At 45.9% G+C, this 27,995-nt stretch overlaps 1 protein-coding gene across 1 annotated transcript; it reads right to left on the bottom strand.

Annotated features, from left to right (window-relative positions):
* Positions 1–13,409: 13,409 nt before the first annotated feature.
* On the bottom strand, positions 13,410–18,528 carry LOC107128256 (leukocyte immunoglobulin-like receptor subfamily B member 4). The gene is given in 12 exon segments (XM_045380743.3): positions 13,410–13,984; positions 13,986–14,147; positions 15,021–15,073; positions 15,334–15,371; positions 15,454–15,529; positions 15,836–15,952; positions 16,587–16,637; positions 16,917–16,967; positions 17,275–17,574; positions 17,722–18,006; positions 18,194–18,229; positions 18,385–18,528. Coding segments are annotated over 12 exon segments (1,425 nt in total). The 5' UTR covers positions 18,419–18,528; the 3' UTR covers positions 13,410–13,762.
* Between the last annotated feature and the right edge of the window lie 9,467 nt (positions 18,529–27,995).

Raw genomic sequence — 27,995 nt, 5'->3', positions numbered from 1 at the left:
TATTTAGGAACCAAAATGGGGAGGCAGGTTTGTGTGACCCAGTTCCCAGCCTGACTTTCCCCCTTAGCTAAATGAGTTTGGGGTCCCTAGATTTAATTTCCTTTCCCAATATCTATTCTCAGTCATTTTTTTAAATTGTGGTAAGAAGAGTTGGTTATCTTACCAATTTTTAACTTCATGATGTAGTATTGTTAACTAAAGATAAAAAGTTGTAGGATACATTGATAAACTTGACTTGTCTTCTAGAACCCAAACTTTTAGTCATATACCTAGAAGTGGAATTTCTAGATCATATAGTAATTCTAGATTTATCTTTTATTTTATTTTATTTTATATTCAAAAGGTATCTGTGTTTGTTTGGTAAATATATACATATATATATATAATATATAATACATATATATATATACATATATTTTTTTCTCTCTTTTTTGAGATGGAGTTTCACTCTTGTTGCCCAGGCTGGAGTGCAATGGTGCGATCTTGGCTCACCGCAACCTCCACCTCCTGGGTTCAAGTGATTCTCCTGCCTCAGCCTCCCAAGTAGCTGGGATTACAGGCATGAGCCACCATGCCCGGCTAATTTTCTATTTTTAGTAGAGATGGGGTTTCTCCACGTTGGTCAGGCTGGTCTCGAACTCCTGACCTCAGGCGATCCACCTGCCTTGGCCTCCCAAATTGCTGGGGATTACAGGCGTGAGCCACCGCGCCCAGTGCTAATATATTTTTCTAACCTCTTGCCCTCTTCCCACCCTTCCCCCCTTTTGAATTTCCCTGTGTTTATCTCCATCTTTATGTCCATGAGTGCCCATTGCTTCGCTCCCACTTATAAGTGAGATCATGCATTATTTGGTTTTCTGATTCTGAGTTACTTCATGTAGGATCATGGCCTCCAGCTCCATCCATGTTCCTGCAAAGGACATGATTTCACTATTTTTTATGGCTGTGTCGTTTTCTGAGTTATATATTTACCACTTTTACTTTATCCAGTCCACGATGGATGGGCATCCAGGATGGTTCCATGACTTTGCTATTGTGAATAGTACTGCAGTGAACATATGAGTGCGTGTGTCTTTTTAAATATAATGATTTCTTTTACGGTAGTGTGATTGCTGGGTCAAATGGTAGTTCTGTGTTTAGTTCTTTGCGAAACCTCCATGCTGTTTTCCATAGAAGTTGAGCTAATTTACCACCAACAGCATATAAGCCTTCCTAGATCCATCTTTTAAGGAACTGCCAAGCCGCTTCTTTTCTTTTTTCTTTTTTTGAGATGGAGTCTGGCTCTGTCACCCAGGCTGGAGGGCAGTGGTGTGATGTCGGCTCACTGCAGTCTCTGCTTCCGGTTTCAAGTGATTCTCCTGCCTCAGCCTCCTGACTAGCTGGGATTACAGGCACCCACCAACACACCCGGCTAATTTTTGTACTTTTGCTAAGAGAAGGGATTTTGCCATTTTGGCAAGGCCGGTCTCGAACTCCTGACCTCAGGTGATCCTCCCGCCTTGGCCTCCCAAAGTGCTGGGATTACAAGCGTGAGCCACCGTGCCCGGCCTCCAAACTACTTTTCACAGTCACCGAAAAATTTCACAATCGTGCCAACAGTGTATGAAGGTTCTCTCTTCCACACACCCTTCCTGACATTTGCTATTTTTAAGAATATGGCCAATCCAGTGTTTGAAGTAGCGTCTCATTGTGGACTTATATGAGTTTTTATAATAAGTAATGGTTTGGGCATCTTTTTACGTGCCCACAGTTATTCCTATATCTTGGGAGGATGTCGATAGAGGGGTCCAAAATTTCAGTTTGACAGAATAACTTCCAGATCTACAGTACAGCATGGTGACGATAGTTAATAACGATATATTCCATTCTTGAAAATCAATGTGAGAGTATGTTTAAGTGTTCTCCTCACAAGGAATGATAAGTATGTGAAGTAATGTGTATGTTTACTAGATCCATTTTAGCCAACCCACAAATAGGAATGTTGCAATAGCACATGTTGTATACAGTAAAAATATACAATTTAGGGAAACATTTAAAAAGCTGTGTTACTAACATGAAATTCTGCGTTCACACATGACTCATGCCAGCTTCAACAGACACGGGTTGGAGGTTTCTTACCTGAGACCGTGAGCTTCAGTGATACGGCTTTGGTGACTAGGTTTTTGGTCTCATGCTGGTTTAGATTAAACAATGAGGACACACGTGGAGTGGTTTTAAGGAGAGAAAAGTTTAATAGGCAAGAGAGAAGAAAGAAAGAAGAGCCACTCCCCAAGGGAGGGGAGTTTGGAACAAAGAGGAACCGGCTGTGTGGTGGAAAAGTGGTTGCTTACATTGGGAGGCTGGAGGAGGCAGTGTCTGGTTTGCACAGGACCCAGGAGATTGGTTAGACCAAGTGTGTCATTTGCATAGCCCTGGAAAGACCTGTTCCTCCCACCTTAGCCCTTTAATATGCAAATGTGGACCACCATGAAGTTTTGTGTTATTTGGAGGTGGCCATGGCACTTGGCATAGGTGGTGACAAGGAGAAGATGGCGGATATCGCCATATTCCATGAACTCATGTTTTAATGGCCCGTATTTGCATATATAGCTTGCTGGTCAGGCCCTTTAAGACAGCTTCTGTGTTGGAAAAGAGATGGTTCAGGGGTTGTTTCTTATTACAGGAAAATGTCCACCAAGAACCTTTACCCTTACTATCTGCTTCAAATAATTTCTTAATAACTCCTGTATTATTCCTCCTCTTAAAGAGAGGCAAAGCTAACTGCTATTAGTGGGTGTTGGACCACGATTCTTTCTAGCTACTTCTTGCTGTAAAGGGGTGTTGCGTGGGGGAACAGCAGTTGGGCCTTTTCCTGAGGTTGATTTAAGGTTTCTCAGAAGAATGGCATGTCCATGTGTGACTTTGCTTGCAACACCATTTGGAGTTTAATTACTTTTAGGCAAAAAGAGATACATTTTACAAGAAGGTTTAAAATATAGGGTTAGAATATGAGTATTAAGATTACCATCATTGGGGCTGAGTGCAGTGGCTCACGCCTGTAATCTCACCACTGTGGGAGGCCGAGGCGGGCGGATCACCTGAGGTCAGGAGTTTGAGACCAGCCTGGCCAACATGGCGAAACCCCATCTCTACAAAAAATACAAAAATTAGCCGGGCATGACGGTGAGTGCCTGTAATTCCAGCTACTCAGGAGGTTGAGGCAGGAGAATCACTTGAACCCGGGAGGTTACAGTGGGCTGAGATTGTGCCACTGCCGTCCAGCCTGGGCAACAGAGCAAGACTCCGTTTCAAAAAAAAGAAAAATACCATCGTTAGTGTGAGTCCTACAGACCCTAAGTGACAGTGGAGTTTGACACCTGTTGGTTACATCAATGGATTGCAATACAGGTTTTCCTCCACTAGGTGTTGCTGTGCGTTACCAGAAACGTTACTGTAAAAGCAACTTTTTCCTAGAGAAAAGCATACATTTACCCCTTAACGTGCCATTAGAGAATAACTTTAGGCCTAGGCCATTTTTACAACTTGCAATATGATTGGGAGAAATATATTATTGGGTGGTTAAAATAACTTTAGGGTTAATTTGGACTTTTTTTAAATATTAATTTTTTTTATGACTTTCACAGACTCTCTTACAACATACTGAAACTTTTAGACTTGTCCTAAACTTTCTTCCTTTAAACAACCAGTTATTTTCTTTTAGGACAAGTATTCACCATACAAAATCATTTTTTATGTAAAATTTTTCTAACCTTCTTTTTATAGCTTAGAGTGGTTATATTACCAACCTTTGGTAAAAAGTTTTATTAAACTTAATGCTAGTAAAACTTGAATGCATGCTTTTTATATGTTACTGTTACTTCTGCTATAAGCAAAACAATCTTGATTACATTTTTCTGCAATTATTAATTTTGTTATAAGGATGGTAATCAGGCAAAACATTACCACAATTAGAATTTTACAACCAGAATTCTACATTGTGGGTGCCACAGTGTATAGTTTTGTTGCAAATAGTAGCATGACTACACCAATTTTCACAAGAGTGTTTTTTTTTAAATTTAATTTTATTACTTTTATTTATATTTTGGAGACAGAGTCTCACTCTCTTGCCCAGGCTGGAGTACAATGGTGGGGTCTTGGTTCACGGCAACCTCCACCTCCCGGGTTCAAGCAATTCTCTGCCTCAGCCTCCCGAGTAGCTGGGATTACAGGCGCCTGCCACCATGCCTGGCTAATTTTTATATATTTAATAGAGACAGGGTTTCACCATCTTCTCCAGGGTGGTCTTGAACTCCTGACTTCATGATCCACCCGCCTCGGCCTCCCAAAGTGCTGGGATTACAGGCGTGAGCCACCGTGCCTGGCCAAGAATTTTTGTTTAAAACTTTAGTTGCCAAGATATAACATTTCCCTTTGGGGATTTACAAAGTTACAAATGTGATTCCATGAACACTTAAATTTCCCTGCAAATGTGCGTTAAAAAGAAGTTTTGATATTTGGCCATGAACTTTGTGAGGAAAGGTTAGAAATAATAAAAAGTATTTGGTGAGGTAGGAGTGGGATTCAGTAAGATGTGTAGCCCTTACTCAGTTACTTCTTTTTTTATGATTTTTAGCTTAAGATTTTCTTTTTTTTTTTTTTACATTGATATTTAGATTTTTTTTTGGACTGCTAAGGGTTGCCTTTTTAGCTTTTTAGGTTTTGACTTAAGTGTGACGCATTTAGAAGTTGATTCCTGTAACTTTTACTGCCGAGGGGGTTGAAAGAAGAACAGTGTAGGGCCCTTTTTAGCTTGGTTTAGGGAAGGAGACAGAGAAGAGAGTTTTTACTAATACTAAATTTCCTCTGTTAAATAAAGGTGGTTTTATTTCCTGGGGCTGGGCTTCTGCTAGTTGTGTTAATTTTTGTTGGAAGGGAGCTAGCGAGGTTACATGTTAACCATTTCAGAGGTTTCCTGTCTGAAAACAATGTTTGAGCACATCGGTAAGTCTTATCTTTTCCTAAGTGAAAAGCTTTGTGAAGGATTTTAAGGACTTTCTCTTGGCTGGAGACTGACCAACAGAGTTTGCCATCCTGACCGTAGCCATCCTGAGGGCTGAAAAGCATGCCTTTGAGAAGTGGCTTATTTTATTTTTTCGGGAAATACTGAGTTTTAATTTCTCTTATGGAGCCTTCTTAGATTAGAAGGCGCTTGAAGTGCATTAATGCCTTGAAGCTTTTATGCCTTTGACTTAGCTGCCCGATTGGCTAATTTATTTCCTTCAGCTACCTTGTTTCCTTTTGATGTTCTTTAAAATGCATCCCTGCTATTTTTTTGTGGAAGAAAAACTGAGGATAATAACCTGCCAATTTTTTTGGTGATATTTTTATAGGAGATTTATTAGCATAAGAAAATTTTTTTTGTTTTCAATGGCAGCATGAGCATGGAGAACCAAGAAAGCATACTTGGAGTTAGTGTAAATGTTAGCTACCTTTTCCTTGCTTAATTTAAGTGCTTTTGTAAGAGTTATTAGCTCAGCTAACTGAGTGCTTGTGCCTGGGGGGAGCGACTACTGCTTATTCTGTCTTATGTACTTTTTGCTTTACCAGCTGTTTACCAGCTAAGAGCTCCCCCTAGAGGACAGAGATTCTGCTACATTATGTGGGCTGTAAACAGTTAAATTATTTTTATTTTCTAGGGTTAACCTAGAGGCTTTTCTGACTAGTAGAGCTATCAGGACAATGGCTTGAAAGCATTTTTTTTTTTTTTTTTTTTTTTTTTAGACAGAGTTTCGTTCTTGTTGCCCAGGCTGGAGTGCAATAGAGCAATCTCGACTCACTGCAATCTCTGCCTCTTTGGTTCAAGCAATTCTCCTGCCTCAACCTCCCAAGTAGCTTGCATTACAAGCACTTGCCACCACACCTGGCTAAATTTTTGTATTTTTAGTAGAAATGGGGTTTCTTCATGTTGGTCAGGCTGGTCTCGAACTCCCGACCTCAGGTGATCCACCCACCTCAGCCTCCCAAAGCGCTGGGATTACAGGAGTGAGCCACCACACCTGACCAAAAGCATGTGTTAACTAAGGTTGAGAAAATATTGGATTATACTTTTTCCTGAGATGCCCCTTACAGTTGTGCTATGGGAAGAAGGGAGGCCTGGATTAGAGAAGAGAAAAGAGAGAGAGACTGGCTTTAGTGTTTAGAAGGAGGTCTACTTTCCTTCCTTTAATTTCCAGAATTATCCAGGGCTCTTGTGCTATAATGGCAGTTTGAGCCACTGGAGCCAAGGCAAGCACCGGGATCCATCAGTTTTGCTGGACCATCTGGGAGACCGGTTTTGAACTCAGTAACCTCCACCTCCGGGAGCAGTTCTGTTTTCAGTGGTTTTTGCTACAGGCAAGACAGGGTTGAGGTTGCTTCATTTTACTGACCGGACATTCCTTTTTAAAATGCCCTGGCCTGCTACACCAAGAGCAACTAGAGGATGCACCTTGGTGATCCTGGACTTTGTGAGCTTTTGTTCACAAAGCAGTTCACTGCTGCTAGAACCTTTGTCCTTCTCCTGAGCTTTATTTCTTTCTTTTGGGACTCCTCCTGGTCCCTATTATAAAAGACCGAAGTGGCCACCTTCAGGAGGTTTTCTAAGATGCTATTTGGTCCTATAGCTTGCTTTTGTAGTTTTTTTTTTTTTTTTTAATATTGAGAGCTGTCTGTGTAATAAATTTGTCCTTCAGAATGAGCTGTTCCTTAACCGAATTAGGGAATAAAAGATATACTTTATTAGTGCCTCTTTTAGCATTTTAATAAAGGCTACAGGATTTTTATTTGGCTTTTGTTCCATTATAGACAGTTTAGAGTAATTGAGAGGTTTGGCCATGGTTTTCCATAGGCCTTTTAAAATGCATAGTAAAAGGTGCTTTTTCTTCCATTCGTTTTCTGAGCTATGGGATTTTAGTTAGGGTTGTTTACCTGAACTGCTTCCCTCCCTGTTGGGAATGGTGTTTCTGCTATTTCTTTGCTTTCCCTATTTGTTTTACTTTCCTTTTGGTGTATTATAGGAGATATATTGCTTATTTTAAAAATTATTTGCTGCTTGCAGAGTTACCTGCATTTTACTGCTATTAGGGTTTGGTTTAGGCACAACATAACATTCCTTCATGTGAGGTTAAACACCTGAGTTAAATTTTAGAAAGCTTATATATACTTATCAGGGGTTTTAGAAAATTGACCTAAGTTTCCCTTTATTTATCTAAGGTTCTGTAATGGAAGGGAACTTGAGGGAGCCCCAAATAAGGGGGATTATTTGATGGTTCCCCTGAAAGTTGCTTTTCTAATTTTGGAGAACTATTTTCCCTGGGCTTGCCTGATATGATTGTTAAAAGAGCTGGGTTGATTTTACAACGCTTGCAAAAGTTTAGTAAAGTTGCCATGCCCTCGTGCATAAGAAAATGAGTCACTTCTTTTTAAAGTTTTGAGGTTAAAGACGTTCCAGGGTTTAGAGTGCACTCCAGAGGGGTGCAAGCTGAGGATAATTTATTACCCATTTAGAAAAAGAATTGAGAATAAAAGTGTTCTTTTAGTTTCCTTCCTTTCTGTATGACCCAGAGTGGAGGAGAAGACAGAGAGTCTCCTCTGACTTTTCCCCTTCCTGGTTTCTGGATCCCGAAACCATGTTAAACGTGTCTGCATTTATTGACGTGGTTTCTGCAAGCTATGGAACTGGATGAACCAAGTGGTGGGACTAACCACGCTTACCCATGCAACCTTAGCTTATTTGCCTTGTGTGACTTTTCTTTGACTTTGTAAATCTTTGTGATTTGCCTGGCTTCCCGAAAAATGGATTTCTGGAGAGACCATGTTGCGTTTGGGCAAGACTCCTTTAACGGAGGCAAGGAGCTAGACTGCCTGTTATTATGGACCTTGCCAAAGCATTTACCCTTAGAAAAACGGTTTTGGTTAAGTTTTGGACTCAAAATTCCTTTGCTAATTAAGTATTGTCTTAATTGAAGACAGAATAGGTGCCTTAAAAGAACGTAGGCACCGAATGGATGGGGCAATATTGGGACTAAAATTTAGAGGTAGAAGACATTTTACTCCTAACTGTTGAAAGCAGAGCTCTCCCATTTACAGAAATAGCTTAGAGCCTGGATTTTAGTGGTGTGAAAGGAAGCTGCAGTGTAGAGCAAAGGACCAGCAATGTGTCTTATAAAGAAGATTTCTATTTCCACTAGGTACCACTTAGGAATACTATATTCTCGCCAGAGAAACCATAGAGAGAGACATTTAATGAGTCACTGCCTGCTGCAATTTGCAATTTTTCTTTAACAGATCTGTTTCCCTGAGCTGCAAAGATTCCTGCACACTAAACATAGAGAAAGAAACCATGGATAGAGAGAGAAAGTTTGGTGACAGGATTGCTGGAAGAGAGCCTTAAGAGTAAAGGACAGATTTAAGGCTGAGATTCACTCCATACTCACCAGTCTGATGAATGAATCTCCTTTCCTGGCCAATGCACCAAAATGATACAGCTTCAATGACTAGAGGAACACCAGGGTTTTTGGTCTCACACCAGTTTAGATAAAATGACACAGACACACGTGGAGTGGTTTTAAGGAGCAAAAGTTTAGTAGGCAAGAAAGAAGGAAGAAAGAAAACAGCTCCCCATACAGAGAGAGAGGCAGGGGAGCTTGGAGCAAAGAGGAACCCCGTGTTGGGTGGAAAAGGGGTTGCTTAGATTGGGATGCTGGAGAAGGCAGTGTCTGGTTGGCATAGGACCCAGGGGATTGGTTTGACCAGGTGTGTCATTTATGTAGCCCACAAAAATCCTGTCCCTCTCACATTAGCCCTTTAATATGCAAATGTGGGTCACCGTGATGTTTTGAACACATGGTGTTATCTGGAGGTGGCCATCACACTTGGCACAGGTGGTGACAAAGAGAAGACGGTGGGAATCACCATGTTGAGTGAACCCAGGTTTTAATGACTGGCATTTGCACATTAAAGCTTGCTGGCCAGGCCATTTAAGCTGTCTTTTCTGTTAGAAAAAAGGTGGTTCAGGGATTGTTTCTTATTACTGGAAAATTACCCTTACTATCTGCCTAGAATAATTTCTTAGTAACTCCGGTATTACCAGGAGGCCGCTGGGGGAACAACAGGTTGGGGTAAACGCCCTGTGAGGCATAGCACCTGTAGGTCCCCACATGGCCTGAGGTCACAGGACTCACGGAGAATTCAGCCTTTACCGCTGAGTGTGGTACTTTGATATTAGATACGAGGCTGGGGTCTTGCCAGCTGCATCCTCCTCAGATGGAAGGAAAGTGTCCATCCACCCACCTTTACATCTGACACAGCAGGGTCACGTTCTCCCCTGAGGCCACCGTGGGGCCTGGTTGCACCGAGAGGGAACGTCTGTCATGGATCTGTTCTAGAGATAAGAAGGATGGGTGAGGAGCCGCACCACCTTGTTCTGAGCTGAGACCTCCTCAGGCCTCTCTCTGGGACCCTCAGTCTCTCTGTCTCTGTTTTCTCTGAGTTCCCCTCTCCCTGCCCAATCCCTCCTCTCTGTCTCTGCCTCTCCCTCCCTTGGGACCCCCACCCCTCATCCCAGCCATCACCACCTGGGCTCCCCTGGCAGGGCCTGTACAGAGCCTGGGTCCCTGACTGAACCCTCTGGGCTTCTCACCTGTGATCAGGATGTCCAGAGGGTCACTGAGGGCAGACCCCCTAGAGGAAAGGTTGGGTCCACTGAGCATCTGTACTGGTCCCCATGGGAGATGCTCACAGGGCCCAAGGGGAAGTCATCCTGGGAGAAATTCTGGCCAGAACTCAACTCAGAAGGTGATGTATCTTTTTCTTGAAGAGGGAGAATATTTTGTAGCCAACATCAGAGCAACACAAGAGGGTCAAGCTCTCTCCATGGGCCATGACAAGGCCCTGTGGTCAAATGAGAGGGCTCCCTAGGCACACCTGGAGTGTGTGAGGAGCCGGGACTCCTCCTTCCAGGTCCCCTTCCAAGCTTCTTCTTTCACCAGGTCACCTCCAGGTATGGTCAGAATCCAGTGGGCTCCTGGAGCTTTTGGTCTCAGGTGATAATGTCTGCTAAACCAGACTGGTAAACCTCCACCTGTGGCTAGATCATGGGGTCCACCAGGATTAGGGCTTGGAACTGTCCATTGGACTGTGTTTTGGGGTCCAGGAGACAGAATAGCTTGTGTTCATCTTCCACAGTCAGAACGGACCTGTCAAATCCCAGCCGTGAAGGACGTAATGGGGTCACCTTACCTCCTGAGGTCAGGACAGGGCTGGGCTGAGCTGAGAGGGCGGGTTTGCTCTAGAATCCTAGAAGAGAAGGAAGCACCGTGTTAAATGGGACTCACACCTTCCACATCATCCCCCAGGGCTGGGCTGTGAGAGGGAGACGTCCCTGAGAGCCAACCCCCTTCCTGAGGGCAGAGCCTGGGGCTGGGACCCCTGAGGGTCCTCTCACCTGTCACCACCAGCTCCAGGGGGTCACCAGGTTCTGACAAGCCTGAAGGGCTGAGAAAGTGACAGCAATATCACTGTGTGTGGTGCAGAAATGCAGGGAAATAGGGGAAGAAAGCAGATCTCCTTCACTGACCCTGGATTGTGGGTGTTCTTTCTACTAAACAATTCTCTGCTTGGGCTTCCCTTGTTTTATTACTATTTTCTAACAGTCTTCTCCACATCTCCCTAGAAACGGCCCTTGATTCATTTCTGCCTCCTCAGTGCCCCTTGTCTAGTTCTCAGAACCTTCCTCCTCCTCTTTCCATGGTCCTGCCCTCAAGCCTTAGGGACAGTGGGTGTGTTAGCACTCCAACTTTGAAAGGAAGGCCAATCTTTATTTTAATAATCATCTGTCATCCATTGCCTGTGGCCAGGACTTAGCAGCAAATACACCTGGTGCCTTCCTCAGTTGGACCCTTTCCAATGAGGCTGACTGAGGGCTGAGCACACAGGTGCGTGAGAAGTCCTAGGAGTTCAGCCAGAGTGCACTTAGAACCTGTCCTTTCTGAAGGAGGAGGACGGAAGAATCCTTGCTCAAAAGTATATGCTCTCGCCCCTTCTCTTCAGCATAATAATAGAAGTCCTAGACACAGCAATTAGGCAATAAAAATACACAAGGCACCCAAATCAGATAGAAAGTGATATTGTCTCCACTTGCTGCCATGATTTTATATATAAAAGTCCCTAAAGACTCAACCAAACAACTTTTAGAACTGATCCATGAATTTAGTAGAGCAGGATACAAAATCAACATGCAAAACTAGGTAGCATCTCTGTACACTAAAAACAAACTATCCAGAAAGAAATCAAAAGAAAAATTACACTTATAATAGCTAAAAAATTACTTAGAATTAAATTTAACCAAGGAGGTTGAATATCTCTGTACTAAAATCTTTACAACATTGATGAATGAAATTGAACAAGACCCATATAAATGGGAAGGTAGCTTATGTTCATGGTCTGCAAGAGTTAACATTGTTAAAATGTTCATATTACAATAAGAATATATGGACACAGGGAGGGGAACAACACACACTGGGGCCTGTGAGGGGAGGGCAGATGATGAAGGGAGGGAGAGCATTAGGAAAAAGAGTTTTGCATGTCAGGCTTAATACCTAGGTAATGGGTTGATAGGTGCAGCAAACCACCATGGCACATGCCTACCTATGTAATAAACCTACCTGTCCTGTACATGTGCCCTGGGACTTAAAAAAAGTTTATACCTGCAGACTCAATGCAATTCCTATCAAAATTCCAAGGTCATTTTCCACAGACATAGAAAAACAATCCTAAAATTTGAATGGGACTACAAAAGGACCCCAAAGAGCCAAAACAATCTTGAGCAAAGGGAAAAAGGGGGTATCACACTTTGGAATCCCCAAATATCCTACAAAGCCACAGCAAGGAAGACAGCATGGAACTGACATAGAAACAGGTACAGTGATCAGTGCAACAAGGATGAAAGCAAAGAATGAAACACACACATTTATGGTGAATTGATGCTCAACAAAGTTTCCAAGAACAAGAGAGGGCAGTCCTTCTGAATAAATGGTCCTGGGAGAACTTAGTCTCCATGGAGTGTGGAGGTCTGGGTCCTCCCTGGGCTAGTGGATGGCCAGAGCAGCGTATACGCTCAGCTCAGCTGTACTTTCCCTTTCCTGGGAGGAAGGAGGCTTCATTATTTCCTGTCTGAGGGTTAAGTTGTGCAGCTGGGCATAGGTCACATCCTGGGGATATTCATATGAAGAAGAATGAAATTGAACCATTATCCCATGTACAAAAATGGGTGAGAGAAAAGCTTCAAGACGTTGGTCTAGGCAAAGTTTTTTGGATATGGCCCTGAAAACACAAGCAACAAAAGCAAAAGTAGACAAAGGGTGTGCCTCCTAACGAAACAGCTTCTGCACAGCAAACAACAGAATGAAGAGACAACTCAGAAATGGGAGGAAATAGTTGCAAGCTGTATGTCTGATAAAGGGTTAATATTTAAAAATATATAAGGAACTAAAACAATGCAACAGCAAGAAACCAAAAACTACTTGAAACACGGGCAAAGGAGCTGAACAGGCATTTCTCAAAAGAAGACATACAAATGGTCAGCAGGTATATGAAAAGGTGCTCAGACAAAAGCTTTGTCTGTTGAGATAATAACTTTTTGTTCATTTTGTTAAAATACTGAATTACAATGATTGAGTTTTTGAAAATTAAGCTACCCTTGCTTTTCATAAACAAAATTAAAAAATAATAAAAAACCAGTGTGGTCATGATATATTGTCTATTTTATAGAGACATGAATCTTGTTAATATTTGTTAAGGGATTTATATTTCGGTGAGAGATCATCCATGACTTTCCCATTTTGTAGTTTCCTTGTCAGGTTTGGGTATCAACTTGTTCCTAGTCTGATAAAATGTATTTGTGTAAATATACACAAAATATTCTCAGGGAAAATTTATGCAAGTTTCTGTGTGTGTGTGTGTGTGTGTGTGTGTGTGTGTGTGTCTGTGTGTTTCATGAGTGCATAAGAGTTTGAAAAAACCACCAACAAATCTTCCTGAAGTGGCATTTACTTTGCGGGAACATTTTTTATTACAGGATCAATGCATTTTATATATGTTTATGTATGATGATTCAGTTTTTCTATTTATCCTTATGTTCATTAAGTAAACTGTAATTTTGAATATTTCATCTATCTCATCTGCATTTTCTGTTATGTCGGCATAGAATTGCTCAGTTTTCTTTCACCTTTATAAAGCTGTGTGTAGGGTCTGTAGTGCTGCCTCCTATTTTGTTCCTGTATGGAAAAGAGTGCCTGCTCTTTTTTTATTCTTATTTTTCTCATTGTGGCCAAGTTCCATGTATCATTAATGTTTTCAAGAATAAACTTTTGACTTTATTAATTTTTCCTTAGTTTTTGTTTGTCCTCATTAGAAGCTCCCATTTTCCCATGTCATTGGTTTGATGTGTAATATTTACATGAGCATTCAATTTAAAACATTTTCTGACTTCTGGGTTTTTTTTTTGTTTTTTTTTTTTTATCAGTTAACTCATTGGGAACTGAGAAGTCTGCTACTTTGTTTTGATAATGCAGGGATACTATTTATCTTTGCAGAATCAGGTGAAGCCCAAAGTTCCCAGAATCTTCTAGTGGTCTCTGTTAGGGGTCTAGGCTGGCTGGGGTTCAATGATGTCCACTGGGGGCAACTTCCATGCCTTCTGGGGTCCTGAGTCTCCGTGGTTTGTGGGGTCTGGGTCCTCCCTGGATTAGTGGATGGCCAGAGTGGCGTAGACACTGGGCTCAGCTGAAGGTTCCCGTTTCTGGGGTGGAGGAGGCTCAGTTGCCTCCCGTCTCAGGGTCAAGCTCTGCAGCTGGGCATAGGTCACATCCTGGGGGTCTTCAGATGCAGCAGCCTGCAGTGGGGGAGAGTGAGAGGGAAGGAGCGTGATGGGGGTAGGGGAGGGCTGGGGGCCTGGAGAGGAAAGGACCAGCCTCAGTGTCCATCTGCCTGTCCTCTTCCGCCTGTGTGTCCTTTGTGTCCAGGAATTCCTCGGACAGTGGGGAGGGAGGGGAGGTCATTTCTCTCCTAGGTCTGGAGTGTTTCACCCGGGCGTACGTCACTGCCTGGGGGTCTTCATCGTGTGGGCTCTGCTGGAGAAAGACACTGGTGGGGGGTGTCCTTGAATCCCCCTGACCCCCTGGAGTCAATTTTCCCCACTGTTCCCAGGGTGATCTGATTACATCTCTTTCCTGATGGAATCTCAGGGACGCCCAAAGGCCGTGGAGGGTCTGGCCGCTCCCTCCCTGTGGTTCTGGCCTCTCCTCCTCACTCTGACCTTGCCCATTTGGCTGCAGCCTCACACCCACCTTCCTGAAAGAGCTCACTGCTGCCTTGGGGCCTTTGCATGGCTGTTTCTTCTGCCTGCAGGGGCTTGTCCATTAGAGGATCCTGTGGCCCCCTCCGTCCAGGCTTCTCAGATGACAGCTGAGCAGACAGCCCTCCCCTTACATTCAGACTGGCCCCACACTCTGCCCTTTCCCTGGTTTATGTTTCTTACAGCACATTGCACTGCTGGACACTGCATTTATTTGTATTTTGTCTCCCATCACGAGGTGAGCTCAGGAGGCGGCGGTGGCTCTGCTCCCTGCTGTGTCTGCAGCTCCCACAGGGAGCCCGATCCACAGTGAGCTCCCTGGGAACACTCGCTGGATGAATGAATGAAGGGGAGCCCAGGGGACCAGGGTGGTTCATCTATTCCTCATCCTCCTGAGGCCTGGGGAGCGCTCTAACAACTAGACGGTCAAACAGAGGAGGAGGAGCAGGAAGGGGAGCCGGGAGGAGGCCCACGAGGTCCCAGGACAGCAGGAGAGAGTGAGGTCACAGCAGGCGGGAGGCAGCGTGCTGGACAAGGAGGGGTCCACCGTGATGATGCTGAGAGCCGGGGGAAGAGGACAGAGAAGTCCTGCAGGATTAGATCTGGCACCGGGAGGCCTTTGGTGCCCGGGACAGGGGCGGGGTCTCACCCGACTGTCCAGCTCCACCCCATCCTTAGGCTGTGTGTCCTTCATGGCAGCATCTGCTGGGGCAGAGCAAGGGGTTTTTCTCCTGGGAAGGTTCCCTGGGACCGCTCATTCCTGCCGGACCCTGCCCTGTTCCCATTAGGGCCACCGTGATGCTGGGAGGGGCTGTGATGTCCCCGAGGTCCTACAGTGTGGGTTCAGACCACCTCCCCCCGAGTCCCTGACCCTTACCAGCCTGTACTCCTGCCCCCATTGCTATTGAAACTTTGGGGCCCGCATCTCCACCCCAGGTGCACCCCCTCTGCCTCTCACTTACTGGGGTTTTCTCCCTGGACGTCAGCAGCTGGCCTGGACCTGGGGGAGGATACGGGAGTGTGAGGGGCAGTGAGGTGGCTGTTGGGGTGGGTGGGAGTCTGAGGCCTTCTGGCAGAATTACCTCCTCTGTAGACCCCCATCCTTGGGCTCTGGCTCTGCAGCCCCTGGAGGACGTTGGAAATCAGCCTGTCTCTGGGCTGGGGAAAGGTGCACGGAGTCTCAGCTCTCGGAATGTTAGAACCACCTGCCTTGCACATGCAACTCAAGAGGAAGACAAACCCGAAAATACACTTGCAAGGATGTTTTAAATCCTTCCTAAGTGTAGAAAAACCGAAAGAATAAAGCACTTCCGTTATGCCCTTCTTTATTTTCTTCTTTCTAGATTTTCTCACTGGGAATTTCTGGAGCAGTTCCTAAGCTGACCTCTCCTATCTGGAGTCTCTTTGGCTAGTGCTCTGAGCCCACCCTGCATCGGCCCACAGGTCCCCCAATTTCCTTCTTACCTGATGTCCTGTGTTTGCCCTGACGCCAGTGTTGGAGGAGGAGAAAGAAGACGAGGGAGAGAAGCAGGATGGAGACCACCAAGACCCCGATCAGTACCTCCCAGTGCCTTCTCAGACCTTGGGCGTGATGACATCAGGAATGGGGATGATGTCACTGATGTGAGCACCTACTGTGTGCACACCTACTGTGTGTGCTGGATCTTTCTTTCATTACCTCCAACCCTCACAGCAGTCGTGCAACTTGAGATTGCCACCCTCTCTCTACTCATTTCACAAAGGAGGAAACTGAGGCTCAGAGAGGGGAATCGCCTGCCCCAGGTCCCCAGCCAGGAAGCAGCAGAGTTAAAAAGTGAACCCGGGACTCTGATCTGCAGCCCTTATTCCCTGCACCAGAGCCAAGCCCCAGAGTTGCAGGGAAAGAGCGTGATCATCTTGAACCACAGCCCTGCTCCCCTCCCCTGCCCCAGGTCACCGTCACCGCTGCAGGTGGGACAGGACAGGCCCCTGCAGAATCGACTCTGGGAGGCTTCCCTGGGAGGCCTCCTTTCCCAGGAGGTCACAGCTGGGAGTCAGAGCTGAAAGGAATATTCCCACCCACAGGCCTCTCTCCTTTATACTTGGAGAAACTGGGGCCCAGGCAGGGGAGGGGCCTGTCCACGTCACCACCTCCAGAGGAGCCTGAACCTAAGACAGAGCCCACCCCTGCCCCCCAGGGACTCCATTCACCTCCCACTCAGAGCCCCTCACTCACCACTCTGGGGGTCTGACCCCGTAGGCATGAGGGGCTGGTCCTCAGGGCCTGCTGGGTTAGAACAGGGACGTGAGGGCTGGGGCTGCCCTGCCCCCGACCTCAGCTCGGCTTCTCCTCCCAACATCTCCCTCTGCCTTGACCCCTCACCCCGCATTAGCCCAGCCTCAGGGCCTTGGGAGGCTGCAGTGCCTCCCAAGTCACTGCCCGACTCCCACATCCTTGGAAGCAAGCCCAGCTGAGAATTGGAACGAGGACTTAGATCCACTGAGCGTGTCTTGAGACAGGCCTCGGGCTTTGGAAACTCTCTGGACAGAGGCCTCTAAGACTCACCAGCTGCTGAGATGGACCTTGTGGGTGAGGGGCTGGGACTCTCCAAGGATCCTGGGTAGAAGGACAAGAGGAGGGTGAGAGTCTGGGGTTGCCCCGGAGTCTCCACCTCAAATTGAACCTCTTCCTACATCTGCCCTGTGGCTTCCCAGGGACCATGTCTCTTCCCTCCTGGCACCTTCTGGACCCCGGGTAAGGGAGAAGAGCATGGGCAGGCCTGGGAGGACCCCGTTGTCCTCCTCCCCTCTGAGGGCTGAGTCTCCCCTTGGCTGAGCCCCCCTTCCTCCGTCCCTGCCCAGAGCTCTCCTGGCGGCAGAGCCTGAGCCATTGAGCTCAGAGGGGACAGGGTTAGGAGCCTCACCTAAGACAGTGAGCTCCACGGGGTCACTGGGGCGTGACAGCAGGTAGTGGGAGAAGCTGCGTGAGCTGATGCACCTGTAGGTCCCCCCATGCACTGAGGTCACAGGACCCATGGGGAATTCAGCCCAGTGCAGCTGAGCTCCGTGCTGTGATCTCAGACGCGGCAGGGGATGGGCTGCCCCCTCCTTAAACAGAAGGAAAGTGTCCATCGGGCTCTGTGACTGACACAGCAGGGTCACGCTCTCTCCTGAGGTCACAAGAGGACTCGGCAGGACTGAGAGGATGGGTTTGCTGTAGGCTCCTAGGAGAGAAGGAGGCACCATGTTAAATGGGTCTCCCACCTCCCGCATCATCCCCAGGGCTGGGCTGTGAGAGGGAGATGCCCCTGAGAGCCGACCCCTTTCCTGAGGACAGAGCCTGGGGCTGGGACCCCTGAGTGTCCTCTCACCTGTCATCACCAGGTCCAGGGGGTCGCTGTCCTCTGACCAGTCTGGATGGCTGTGATAGTAACAGCGGTATCTCCCTGCATAGTGCTGTGTCATGGATGGGATGGAGAACTTGGCCTTGTTCCTGGGCTCCAGTGGGTTCTGTGTGTCCCAGGGTGCTGGGCTTCCTTCTTTATCCAGATGGTACTCCTGAGCGTCCAGGGTCCCCCGACACCAGATGGTCACGGGGCTCCCCCAGCTGATCACAGAGCCAGGCTCAGCCCAGACGGTGGGTTTGGGGAGGGGCCCTGGAAGGAAATCAGAGGCTGCATCCCAAGACGTCCCTCAGCCCTCAGATCCCAGCTCCCAGTCCCAGGACCCTTCAGATGTCGCCATCAGTCACCCAGAACTGCTGTCTCCTCTCCCAGCTGCCCATGGGTGGCCCTTTGTCCCCAGGGAGGAGGAGGGACCTGGGACAGCTGGGGACAGACTCACCTGCCTGCACACAGGTCCTGGGGCCCAGACTCAGCCCTGGAAGAGAGTTCCCTGTGAGAGATTTGCCCCTGAAGCCTGAGCAGGTCCTCTCTTTACCCTGTGATTTTTGAGTCTCCTAAAGAACCAGGGCCTGGCTGTGAGGCAAAGTTCTTCCAAGACTCGGGTCTCCCCTCCCCCTCCTTAAATCTCACCTAAGCAGAACAGGACCGTGAGGGTGGGGGTCATGGCGTCTCCTCCCAGTGGCCCCAGCTGTGCAGATGGATGAGTCCTCGGTGCCAGCGGGACAGAGAGACACACGGTGTGTGGCCGCTCGGAAGCTGGGTCCTTCTAGTCATGGGGTTGTTCCATCAGCAGCCCGCAGGAAGGGAAACTGCCCTCATTTGAACCCCAGCCTGGCTTTCATTTCCCCAGGGCTAGGGCTGGGGCAGGCACCAGGTTCTCTGCAGACATTTCAGACAGAAATGTGGTCTCTCTGATCCCAGCCTGCTGTCTCCCTCATCTTAATTCCTCTCTTGCCCAAACATCAACCCGTATGTATTGTGTATTTGCACTAAGCCTGATGCTGGGGGTACATCATTGAACAAGTGAAAAAAACAAACAAACAAACAAACAAAAACCTGTGTTTTCAGAGCACAGGTGAACCATAAACCTTCCTATTGCTGCCATAACAAATCACCACAAGCTTAGTGGCTTAACATAATGTAGGTTTCTTGACTTACCATTCCAGAGGTCACAAGTCCAAAATGAGTCTCCTTGGGCTAAAACACAGTTGCCATCAGAGCCGTGTCTTCCTGGAGGTTCCAAGGAGGATCTGTTCCCCGGCCTGTTCAAGCTTCTGCAGGCTCCCACATTCCGGCCTCACCATTCCTTCCATCCTCAAAGCCACCAGTCCTGTTATCTGGCCCCTGCTTCCATCCACTCACCCCCTTCTCTCACTCTGACCCTCCTGCCTCCCCCGTTTCATTTACTCAGCCCCTTGTGATTACATTAGGCCCACCTGGATAATCTCCCCAACCCAAGATCCTTAACTTAATCACATCTGCAAAGTTTGTTTTGTCACATAAGCTCCCCCTATTCACAGGGTCTGAGGCTCAGGACGTGGACATCTCTGGAAGGTCACTATTTTGCCTCCCACAGGCCTTCAGGGATTCCTTTAGCCAAATCTCGCAGAAACCACTTCTCTGTGATGACGGAGAGCGGCTGGGCACACCAGTTGAACGCTTGGTGGGCCAGTGCGCAGCCAGGTCATGGTTGGCTACTGATGTCCCACGGGGCCCTGCCTACGTGAGGCCAAACGTTCCATCTCTACCAGAGCCCAGTAGCCACCTAAAAACTGTGCCGCAAAACAAAACTCATTCTCTTCAGCGCCAGCATGATGTAGCTCCAAAATCTTTTTTTTTTTTTCTTTCTTTTCTGAGACGAAGTCTTGCTCTGTCACCCAGGCTAGAGTGCAGTGGTGTGATCTCAGCTCACTGCAACCTCCACCTCCCAGGTTCAAGCGACTCTCCTGCTTTAGCCTCCTGTGTGGCTGGGATTGCAGGCACCCACCACCACTCCTGGCTAATTTTTGTGTTTTTAATAGAGATGGGGTTTCACCATGTTTGCCAGGCTGGTCTCGAACTCCTGACCTCAGTTGATCCACCCGCCTGGGCCTCCCAAAGTTGCTGGGATTATAGGCGTGAGCCGCCGCGCCCAGCCAAGCGTAGATTTTAAATGTCTTCACTGCAGATAGATGTTAGTATGTGGAGTGATGGACATGTTAATTGGCTTGATTCCATCATTCCGCAATGTATACATTTATAACACATTGTACTCCATAAATATATATAGTTGGTGAATTCAATATTTAGTAAAATTATTTTGAAAAGAAAATAACCATAAATAGATAACAAGCACGCATAAAGGCCAGATAGCTTCAACCCTCAGACCACTGCCTGCGTTAGCTTCCACCCTCAGGCCGCTGCCTGTGTAAAACACTGCAGGTGGTCAGCTCTCAATAATCATCCATTCGAATGGGCATGTCCTGCAATGATCTGGAATTGTGGTCTGTCCTAGATGGTGACTAATCATTTTCTGCCTCTGATCTCCTTAAAAGGATAGAGAGGGCAGGGCGCGGTGGCTCACACCTGTCATCCCAGCACTTTGGGAGGCCGGGGGGGGTGGATCACGAGGTCAGGAGATCGAGACCATCCTGGCGAACACGCTGAAACCCCGTCTCTACTAAAAATACAAAAAAAAAAAAAAATTAGCCAGGCGTGGTGGCGGGCACCTGTAGTCCCAGCTTCTAGGGAGGCTGAGGCAGGAGAATGGCGTGAACCCGGGAGGCGGAGCTTGCAGTGAGCGGAGATCGCCCCACTGCACTCCAGCCTGGGCGACAGAGCAAGACTCAGTCCCAAAAAAAAAAAAAAAAGATGAGAGGACCTTCTAATTTTAGAACTGAAACATAGGGTGGGAGGGGAAAGAGGAAGTAGAGGTTAAAACAAACCCAAAATAAATCATGTCTAATGGTCAGGAAGGCAAAGAAGGAGAAGGAGAGGCTTACAGGAGGCTGAAAGTCAAAGTGCCGGGAACTGCATGAATACCGCTGCATTCAGGTTTCCAAGCACTTGCGTTTAGTACCTCATTCCGTATCCTTTGGGGTCACCCTCAGAATCACGGGGCAGTATCTCATTTCGAGGATTTCCATGTATGTCTCCACACTGGTGTGTAAGGAGCTGATCGGAAGCTATTTCAGCCAAAGCCTGATGCATCGGACAATCTCTGGGGAAAAACAAACTCCCAGAAATGGGGACTAGAAAGTCATATACATATTGCCGAGTGTCTCCTGTTTTGGAGGGAAGTTCTGGATCGTGGTCTGCAACTATCAGAGACCCTGGTGTGGACCTGTCCTTGTTACCTGCTGCAGTGGTGTCCGCGATGCGTGCTGATTTCAGAAATTCCTTCCCTTCTCTCTTTCTCTACCCTATTCCCTTAACCCTGGTACCCAAATCAGTTACCTGCGTTCATATCCTTAAGTCCTGCTTTCAGAGTAACCTGTGCTAGGCAAGGACTGAGAACTATGCCAGGAAGTTTTTCGATGTCCTCACCCTTTTCTAACCGCTCAACATGACTTGCCGTTACCAGTCCTGGACTTCTTGTATTTTGCTGCTTTTTTTTTTTTTTTTTTTTTTTGAGACAGGATCACGCTCTGTCACCCAGGCTAGAGTGCAGTGGCACAATCTCCACTCACTGCAACCTCAGCCTCCTGGGTTCAAACACTTCTCCTGCCTCAGCCTCCCGAGTAGCTGAGATTACAGGCAGCTGCCACCACGCTCAGCTAATTTTTGTATTTTTAGTAGAGATGGGGTTTCACTATGTTAGCCAGGCTGGTTTTGAACTCCTGATCTCAGGTGATCTGCCCTCCTTGGCCTCTCAAAGTGCTGGGATTACAGGCATGAGCCACCACGCTCAGCTAATTTTTGTATTTTTAGTAGAGATGGGGTTTCACCATATTAGCCAGGCTGGTTTTGAACTCCTAACCTCAGGTGATCTGCCCGCCTTGGCGTCCCAAAGTGCTGGGATTACAGGCATCGGCCTCATCACCCAGCCTCATTTTGTTTTTGTAGTCATGTACTCACCGTTCAGTAAATCTTATCCATCCTTACTTAAGAAACATTTAAACATGTCAACCTGTGGCCATCCCAGGACACAAGAGATAAAGGCGAGCAAAGCAGATATATTGGATTCACAGTAACCCAGACTTCATTTCCAGTTACCTCCCCTTCTGGAAAATCTAGCATCCTAGCAAAAACTAAGTTGATAAAATCACTACACAAAAAGTTTAGAAATAGGACCAGTCCCGGGAAGGAAAGATTTAAAGCAATAGGACAGGATGAAAGAAATACTCACTGGGTACTGCACTCACCTCCTGGGTGCAATAGTCCCATGTAGCAAACCTGAGCATGTACGCCCATATCTAAAATAAAAGTTGAAGTTCAAAAAATAAAGAAAAAAAAGAGAGAAAGCAATAACATATTTTGTGGATTTGAGATGGAGGGTGGTGAGGAAGCTGAATGAGAGGTCAGATGGTGATGATGAGTTGGCATTATCTGAATGAAGGGATGCCTGGGGGTGGAAAGAGAAGCATTACAGGTGGTCCTGGGCAAAGGTATTCAAACGGGTGGATCCTAACGCCTTACAAGAAGTAAAAAGACCACAAGAATCTTTTCATTCTTTTCAAAGTATGTTTCACTGTAGAATCAAACTTTTGTGAGATACTAAAAACGACCTAATTGGAATGAATCATAAATTTCCAACTTAATTTGGGGGCACGGGTGTTCTGTGATTCATAAGAACTCATGTTTTATTGTTTCATTTTCTTTTTTTTTATGATTATACTTCAAGTTCTGGGATACATGTGTAGAATGTGCTGGTTTGTTACAGAGGCACACACGTGCCACGGTGGTTTGTTGCAACCATCAACCCATCATGTACATTAGGTATTTCTCCTAATGCTATCGCTCTCCTAGACCCCCAACCCCCTGACAGGCCCCAGTGTGTGATGTTCCCCTCCTTGTGTCCATGTGTTCTCATGATTCAACTCCCACATATTAGTGAGAACGTGCTGTCTTTGGTTTTCCGTTCTTGTGTTAGTTTGCTGAGAATGATGGTTTCCAGCTTCATCCATGTCCCTGCAAAGGACATGAACTCATCCCTTTTTCATGGCTGCATAGTATTCCATGGTGTATATGTGCCACCTTTTCTTTATCCATTCTATCATTGATGGGCATTTGGGTTAGTTCCAAGTCTTTGCTATTGTGCATAGTGCCACAACAAACATACGTGTGTATGAGTCTTTATAGTAGAACGATTTAAGATCCTTTGGGTATATACCCAGTAATGGGATTGTTTCATGTTCAACTGACATCACGTGACACCGAGAAAGATGATTCTTAGCTCCTACCCCACGTTGCATCTCCTGGGCAAGGGTCAAGTTATGACTGGGTTTAGTGAAGTTTGATCAGTTGGGGGTTGACTGGCCCATGGGGGGATCCCCAAAATGTCAGCATTTGGAAAACTCTATGGTTGCTCAACTCTCCCTTTGGCTGAGTCATTCCTTGCTCATGCTAGACTCTGCCTTTCTCTATTTTGAATATAGCTCCCTTGCTTCCTGTCTCTGTGCTGTCAGTCTAGTGAGATTGATAAGATATTTGTCCCAGAATAGAATAAATTCTTTCCCTGATCTCCAACCACTGATTCACTGCACTGGACTGCCTGGACAATGAACTAAACCCTAACATCTACATTAATCAACTTAATCTCAATTTTCAAGCCTAAGAATACATTTAGCCTTAGATTGCAATAATCAGGACTTCATCTGAAATTACTTCAAATGAATACCATTGGCCCTTGGACAGGAACATTTTCTGCCTTAAAATGATTTTTCTTATTTTTAAGGTGCCCATTATATATATATATGTCCAGTTGTAGTCTAGGGTGACAAGATGATCAACCAGGTGTTACCCTAAGATTACCTAAACAAAAGTACCTGGAAGAATTTGCTCAGGAGTTTTTCCATGTTGTCAAAGAAAGACACTCCTAGTGTTCTGATTGTCTTTTGGGTGTGGGAAAGCAATGGAGTTCAAGTTGCTATGAAAACACCTGCCATCAGTTTGTCTGCTCTTACCCTGTGTCATTCCTATAATCCACAGACCCAGGGTTTGCCAAGCATGGAGCATCTCCAGGTTTCTGGAGGACAGATTGTATTCCATGGTCTCCATTTCACTGTTGTACATTTCAGGTTGTGGCTATTTCCTTAAGTTTATCACCACCACACCTGCCTTCTGCTTTTAGTTGCCAGGAAATACAGTCCAACACCACTAGAATGTCTGGAGTAGTATTTGGCAAACCAGATACAAGCCTTCAAAGAGTAAAATTTCTCCCACTCCTAGGCAGGTGTCTGGGAAGGAACATTGCTGCTGTTCATCTCTTGGATGGGATCCAGAATCCTTCCAAGACTTGGTTCCTGGGTCATATAGGCAAGAAGAGGGGAGAGGGAGGATCCGTTTTATGGATTTTGTGGTAGTTCGCCAGGATGTGGGATGATAGAAGCTCAGTCCACACTTGGTTAATAAGTCTCTCTCTCTTTCTCTCTCCCATCACGTCTTGCAGATGTACATGTAGATAATACATTTCCATATCTCCATTACGGATATGCTTCTCTTGCTCCAGTGCCTCCCTCTCTATCCCCACTTCTGTGATATCACAATCCAACAGCAGAAACCACTGGAAAACCCCAAGGATCCTTAAGTACATCTCTGATACTTTTATATCAGGGTTAGATTTCTCTGTTGGATTCAGGGACTTTGCTCACATTTTAAGGGTTAAGTGTGAAGATTTTCCAATTCCCAGCATGGCGTCAAAGACAGTGGGGACTACCGTGACTGGCTTTACCTCAGACACTACCCCCAGTCTCTCTGTCTCTTGGCCTGACCGCCTCCCCCATGGACCCTGAAATCACACAAGATTCTGGACCTTTGGCAGCACATAAGCTGAGAATCATCCACCATGTTGGAAACATCAAAGGCTCCCTTATGCTCAGCTTTGAATTTGAGGCTGTGAACAATGTTCTTGTCTTTCAGTTTTGGGTTTCTCCATTTGTGCCTGGTCTACCTCCTGTGGACAGGCTTATCTGAGCGTCTCAGTGTGCTACTAAGGGCCCTCATTTTCAGGCTTCTTTTGCCATCTCTACCTCAATTCTCATCACACTTTGTTTGTCCCATCTACTGGGACCATGGAAATGTTTGCATTCGTCTTACCCATGAGGTTACCTATTAATCTGAATATCTGCTTCCAATGCCTTTCAGCATTTTCCTCACCTCCATCTACTGGAAATTTCTTACTTATTTTTCCAAGCCCTAGCTTAGGTGCCACTCCCTCCAAGAGGCTCTCTGAGCACCCACACCCCCAGCAATGAGGTCTCTCTCTGGTCCTGGAGCTTCCTGTGCTGCCTCTAACAGGACTGGCTCTGCTTAATTGTCAAAAATGCAAAAAGAGCAGGAAACACTCAGAACCCCTGTGTGGTCCCTTCTTGTCCTACCCCCACAGAACATTACAAATAGATATAAATGTATTTCTTTAGTAGTGTTTTATTGCAGTCTTTTCAATAGGTTACAATATCTAAAGATTCTGTCTGCATTTTTATCGCCCATTTTAATAAATACTTCCAGAACGTGGAAGGCAGAAGAGAGGATTTTCCTCTCCCTTCAGGACATTTCTGCGTTGGAATTTACTCTCATTATGGAGAGAAGAAAATATGGTAGACTCATATTTTCCATGTTGGAGGAAAGATACATAGTGCCATATCATAGTGAAGACACAATGATGGTTTTGATGAAGACAGTAATGATGATGAGGAGCAGGCCAATGTTGGGGATGATAATAAGAATGACGATGGTGATGATAATGATGATGATGATGGTGGTGACAAAAATAATTGCACGATGGTGCTAATGTTAGGTAAGTCATGTATCTTGAACACAAAAAACGATGCCAGGCTCCGGTCTTTTAAGTCAGGAGTCAGCATACTGTGACCCTACTGTCAAAACTGGTTCCTCACCCATTTCCATAAATAAAATGTTATTTATTGGGCCATAGCAATGTTCATTCATTTACAAATCGTCAGTGGTTGCTTTCACCCTACTGTGCTAGAGTTCAGTAGCTGCAACAGAGCTCCTATTGCCTTCAAAGCATACACTACTTACTATCCTGTCCTTTGCAGAAAATGTTACTGAGCCCCGTGGTTAGTGAGGTAGTTACACTACCCACTAGTACCTGGCAGCAGCCTTTGAAGATGAGCACTCCTACCATTCCAGTGCTATGGGCGTTGAATGTGAGACGCACAGTTTAAGGACCTTTCTTAGAGTTCCACAGGGAGTAACCAATGGATATTGCATTTAACGCACAGCCTCAGAATACAGAGATGAAGTGCGTTACCGTTGAGCGGTACTGACGATTCCTAGGAGGATTTAAAGTCAGGAGTCCACCTCATGCAAGCCCACACCATGTGGTGTCAAGAGTCCAACCAGGCCGGGTGTGGTGGTTCACGCCTGTAATCCCAACACTTTGGGAGGCCAAGGTGGGTGGATCACCTGAGGTCAGGAGTTCAAGACCAGCCTGGTCAACATGGTGTGAAACCCCATCTTTACTAAAAGTATAAAAATTAGCCAAGTGTGGTGGCCCATGTCTGTAATGCTAGCTACTCAGGAGGCTGAGGCAGGAGAATCACTTCAACCCAGGAAGCGGAGGTTGCAGTGAACTGAGATTGAGCCATTGCACTCCAGCCTGGGCAACAAGAGCAAAACTCCATCTGAAAAACAAAACAAAACAAAAACAAAAAACAAACAACAACAGCCAAAAAACAAACAAACAAACAAAAAACAGTCCAGCCAGGGCACTTGTTCCCTCTCTGGACCGGCCTGGGTTGAGGTTTCAGAAAACCGGCTGTTTCCCATATGGTTTCCAATGGATCCAACTGTTATCACCTGAGGTTCTTCCAAAACCTTTCTATTTTTTCATTGTTTGTTGCGAAGCTCAAAACCTAAAGAATAAACATTAAACAAAATGACCCATTAATAATAATCAAAACAGAAGATAGGTAGAACCAAAGGAAAGTTAGAAGGGACATGGCTGTTGTTCCAGAAGCTTCTTGACTTCCTTTCATAATCTGTGTGTGCGACAATCACCATTATTTTTAAGTGAGTCATTTTGTTTCTTTATTCATAATTTTCGCATCTTTCTATTACTTCCTAAATGAAATATGCTGTCTCTTTCCAAAAAATGCAGTCATTTCACATGCATTCTTTTTGGCCTCCTTCTTTCACGCACCATTATATTTCCAGGATTCATCTCTATTTTTGTTGGTAGACCTAGTTTATGCATTTTTCACTACTGTATAATGATCTGTTTTATAAATGCAACACAAAGTACGTATTCATTTTGGCCGGGAGTGGCAGCTCACGCCTGTAATCCCAGAATTTTGTGAGGCCGAGGCAGGCGGATCATCTGAGTTCAGGAGTTCAAGACCAGCCTGGCCAACATGTTGAAACCCCATCGCTACTAAAATACAAATATTTACCAGTGTGGTGGTGAGCACCTGTAGTCTTAGCTACTCAGGAGGCTGAGGCAAGAGAATTGCTTGTACCCAGGGCACAGAGATTGCAGTGAGCTGAGATCGCGCCACTGCACTCCAGCCTGGGTGACAAAGTGGGACTCCGTCTCAAAAAACAAAGACAAAAAACAAAAATTAGCCATGTGTGGTGGCAGATGCCTGTAGTTCTAGCCACTTGGGAGGCTGAGGCAGGAGAACCATTTCAACTCAGGAGGTAGAGGCTGCAGTGAGCTGAGATTGTGCCATTGCACTCCAGCCTGGACGACAGAGTGAAGCCTCTTAAAAAAAATGTATTCATTTATCAGAGGATGAATGTTTGTATTTGACAGTATGTGGCCGAGGGGAACAATGCTTCTCTCCCAATTTGTTTGCCTGTGTCATGGGGCAGATGTGCTCTGTTTTTTTGAGTAATCTCTGTGGTAAGGCTGCCTGGTCATAACTGCCCATCACTTCCCCTTAAAATTCCAAACTCCTCCCCAAATTGGCTGAAGCAATTTGTGAAACTCTCCACAGTGTATGATATTCTACTTGTTGTATCCTGTCTTCAACAACTGGCATTAAAATGGAAACAAACCAATAATAACAACAAATTTGTGTCTCTTGTCTTGGAATTCACAATCTCGTATAATTTGCACCACCACCCTGAAGGAGCCA

The sequence above is a fragment of the Macaca fascicularis genome, chromosome 19 (assembly GCF_037993035.2).
Source record: "Macaca fascicularis isolate 582-1 chromosome 19, T2T-MFA8v1.1".
Taxonomy (NCBI): domain Eukaryota; kingdom Metazoa; phylum Chordata; class Mammalia; order Primates; family Cercopithecidae; genus Macaca; species Macaca fascicularis.
The sequence above is the reverse complement of the archived record's forward strand: the minus strand, read 5'-3'. Positions and strand labels throughout refer to the sequence as shown.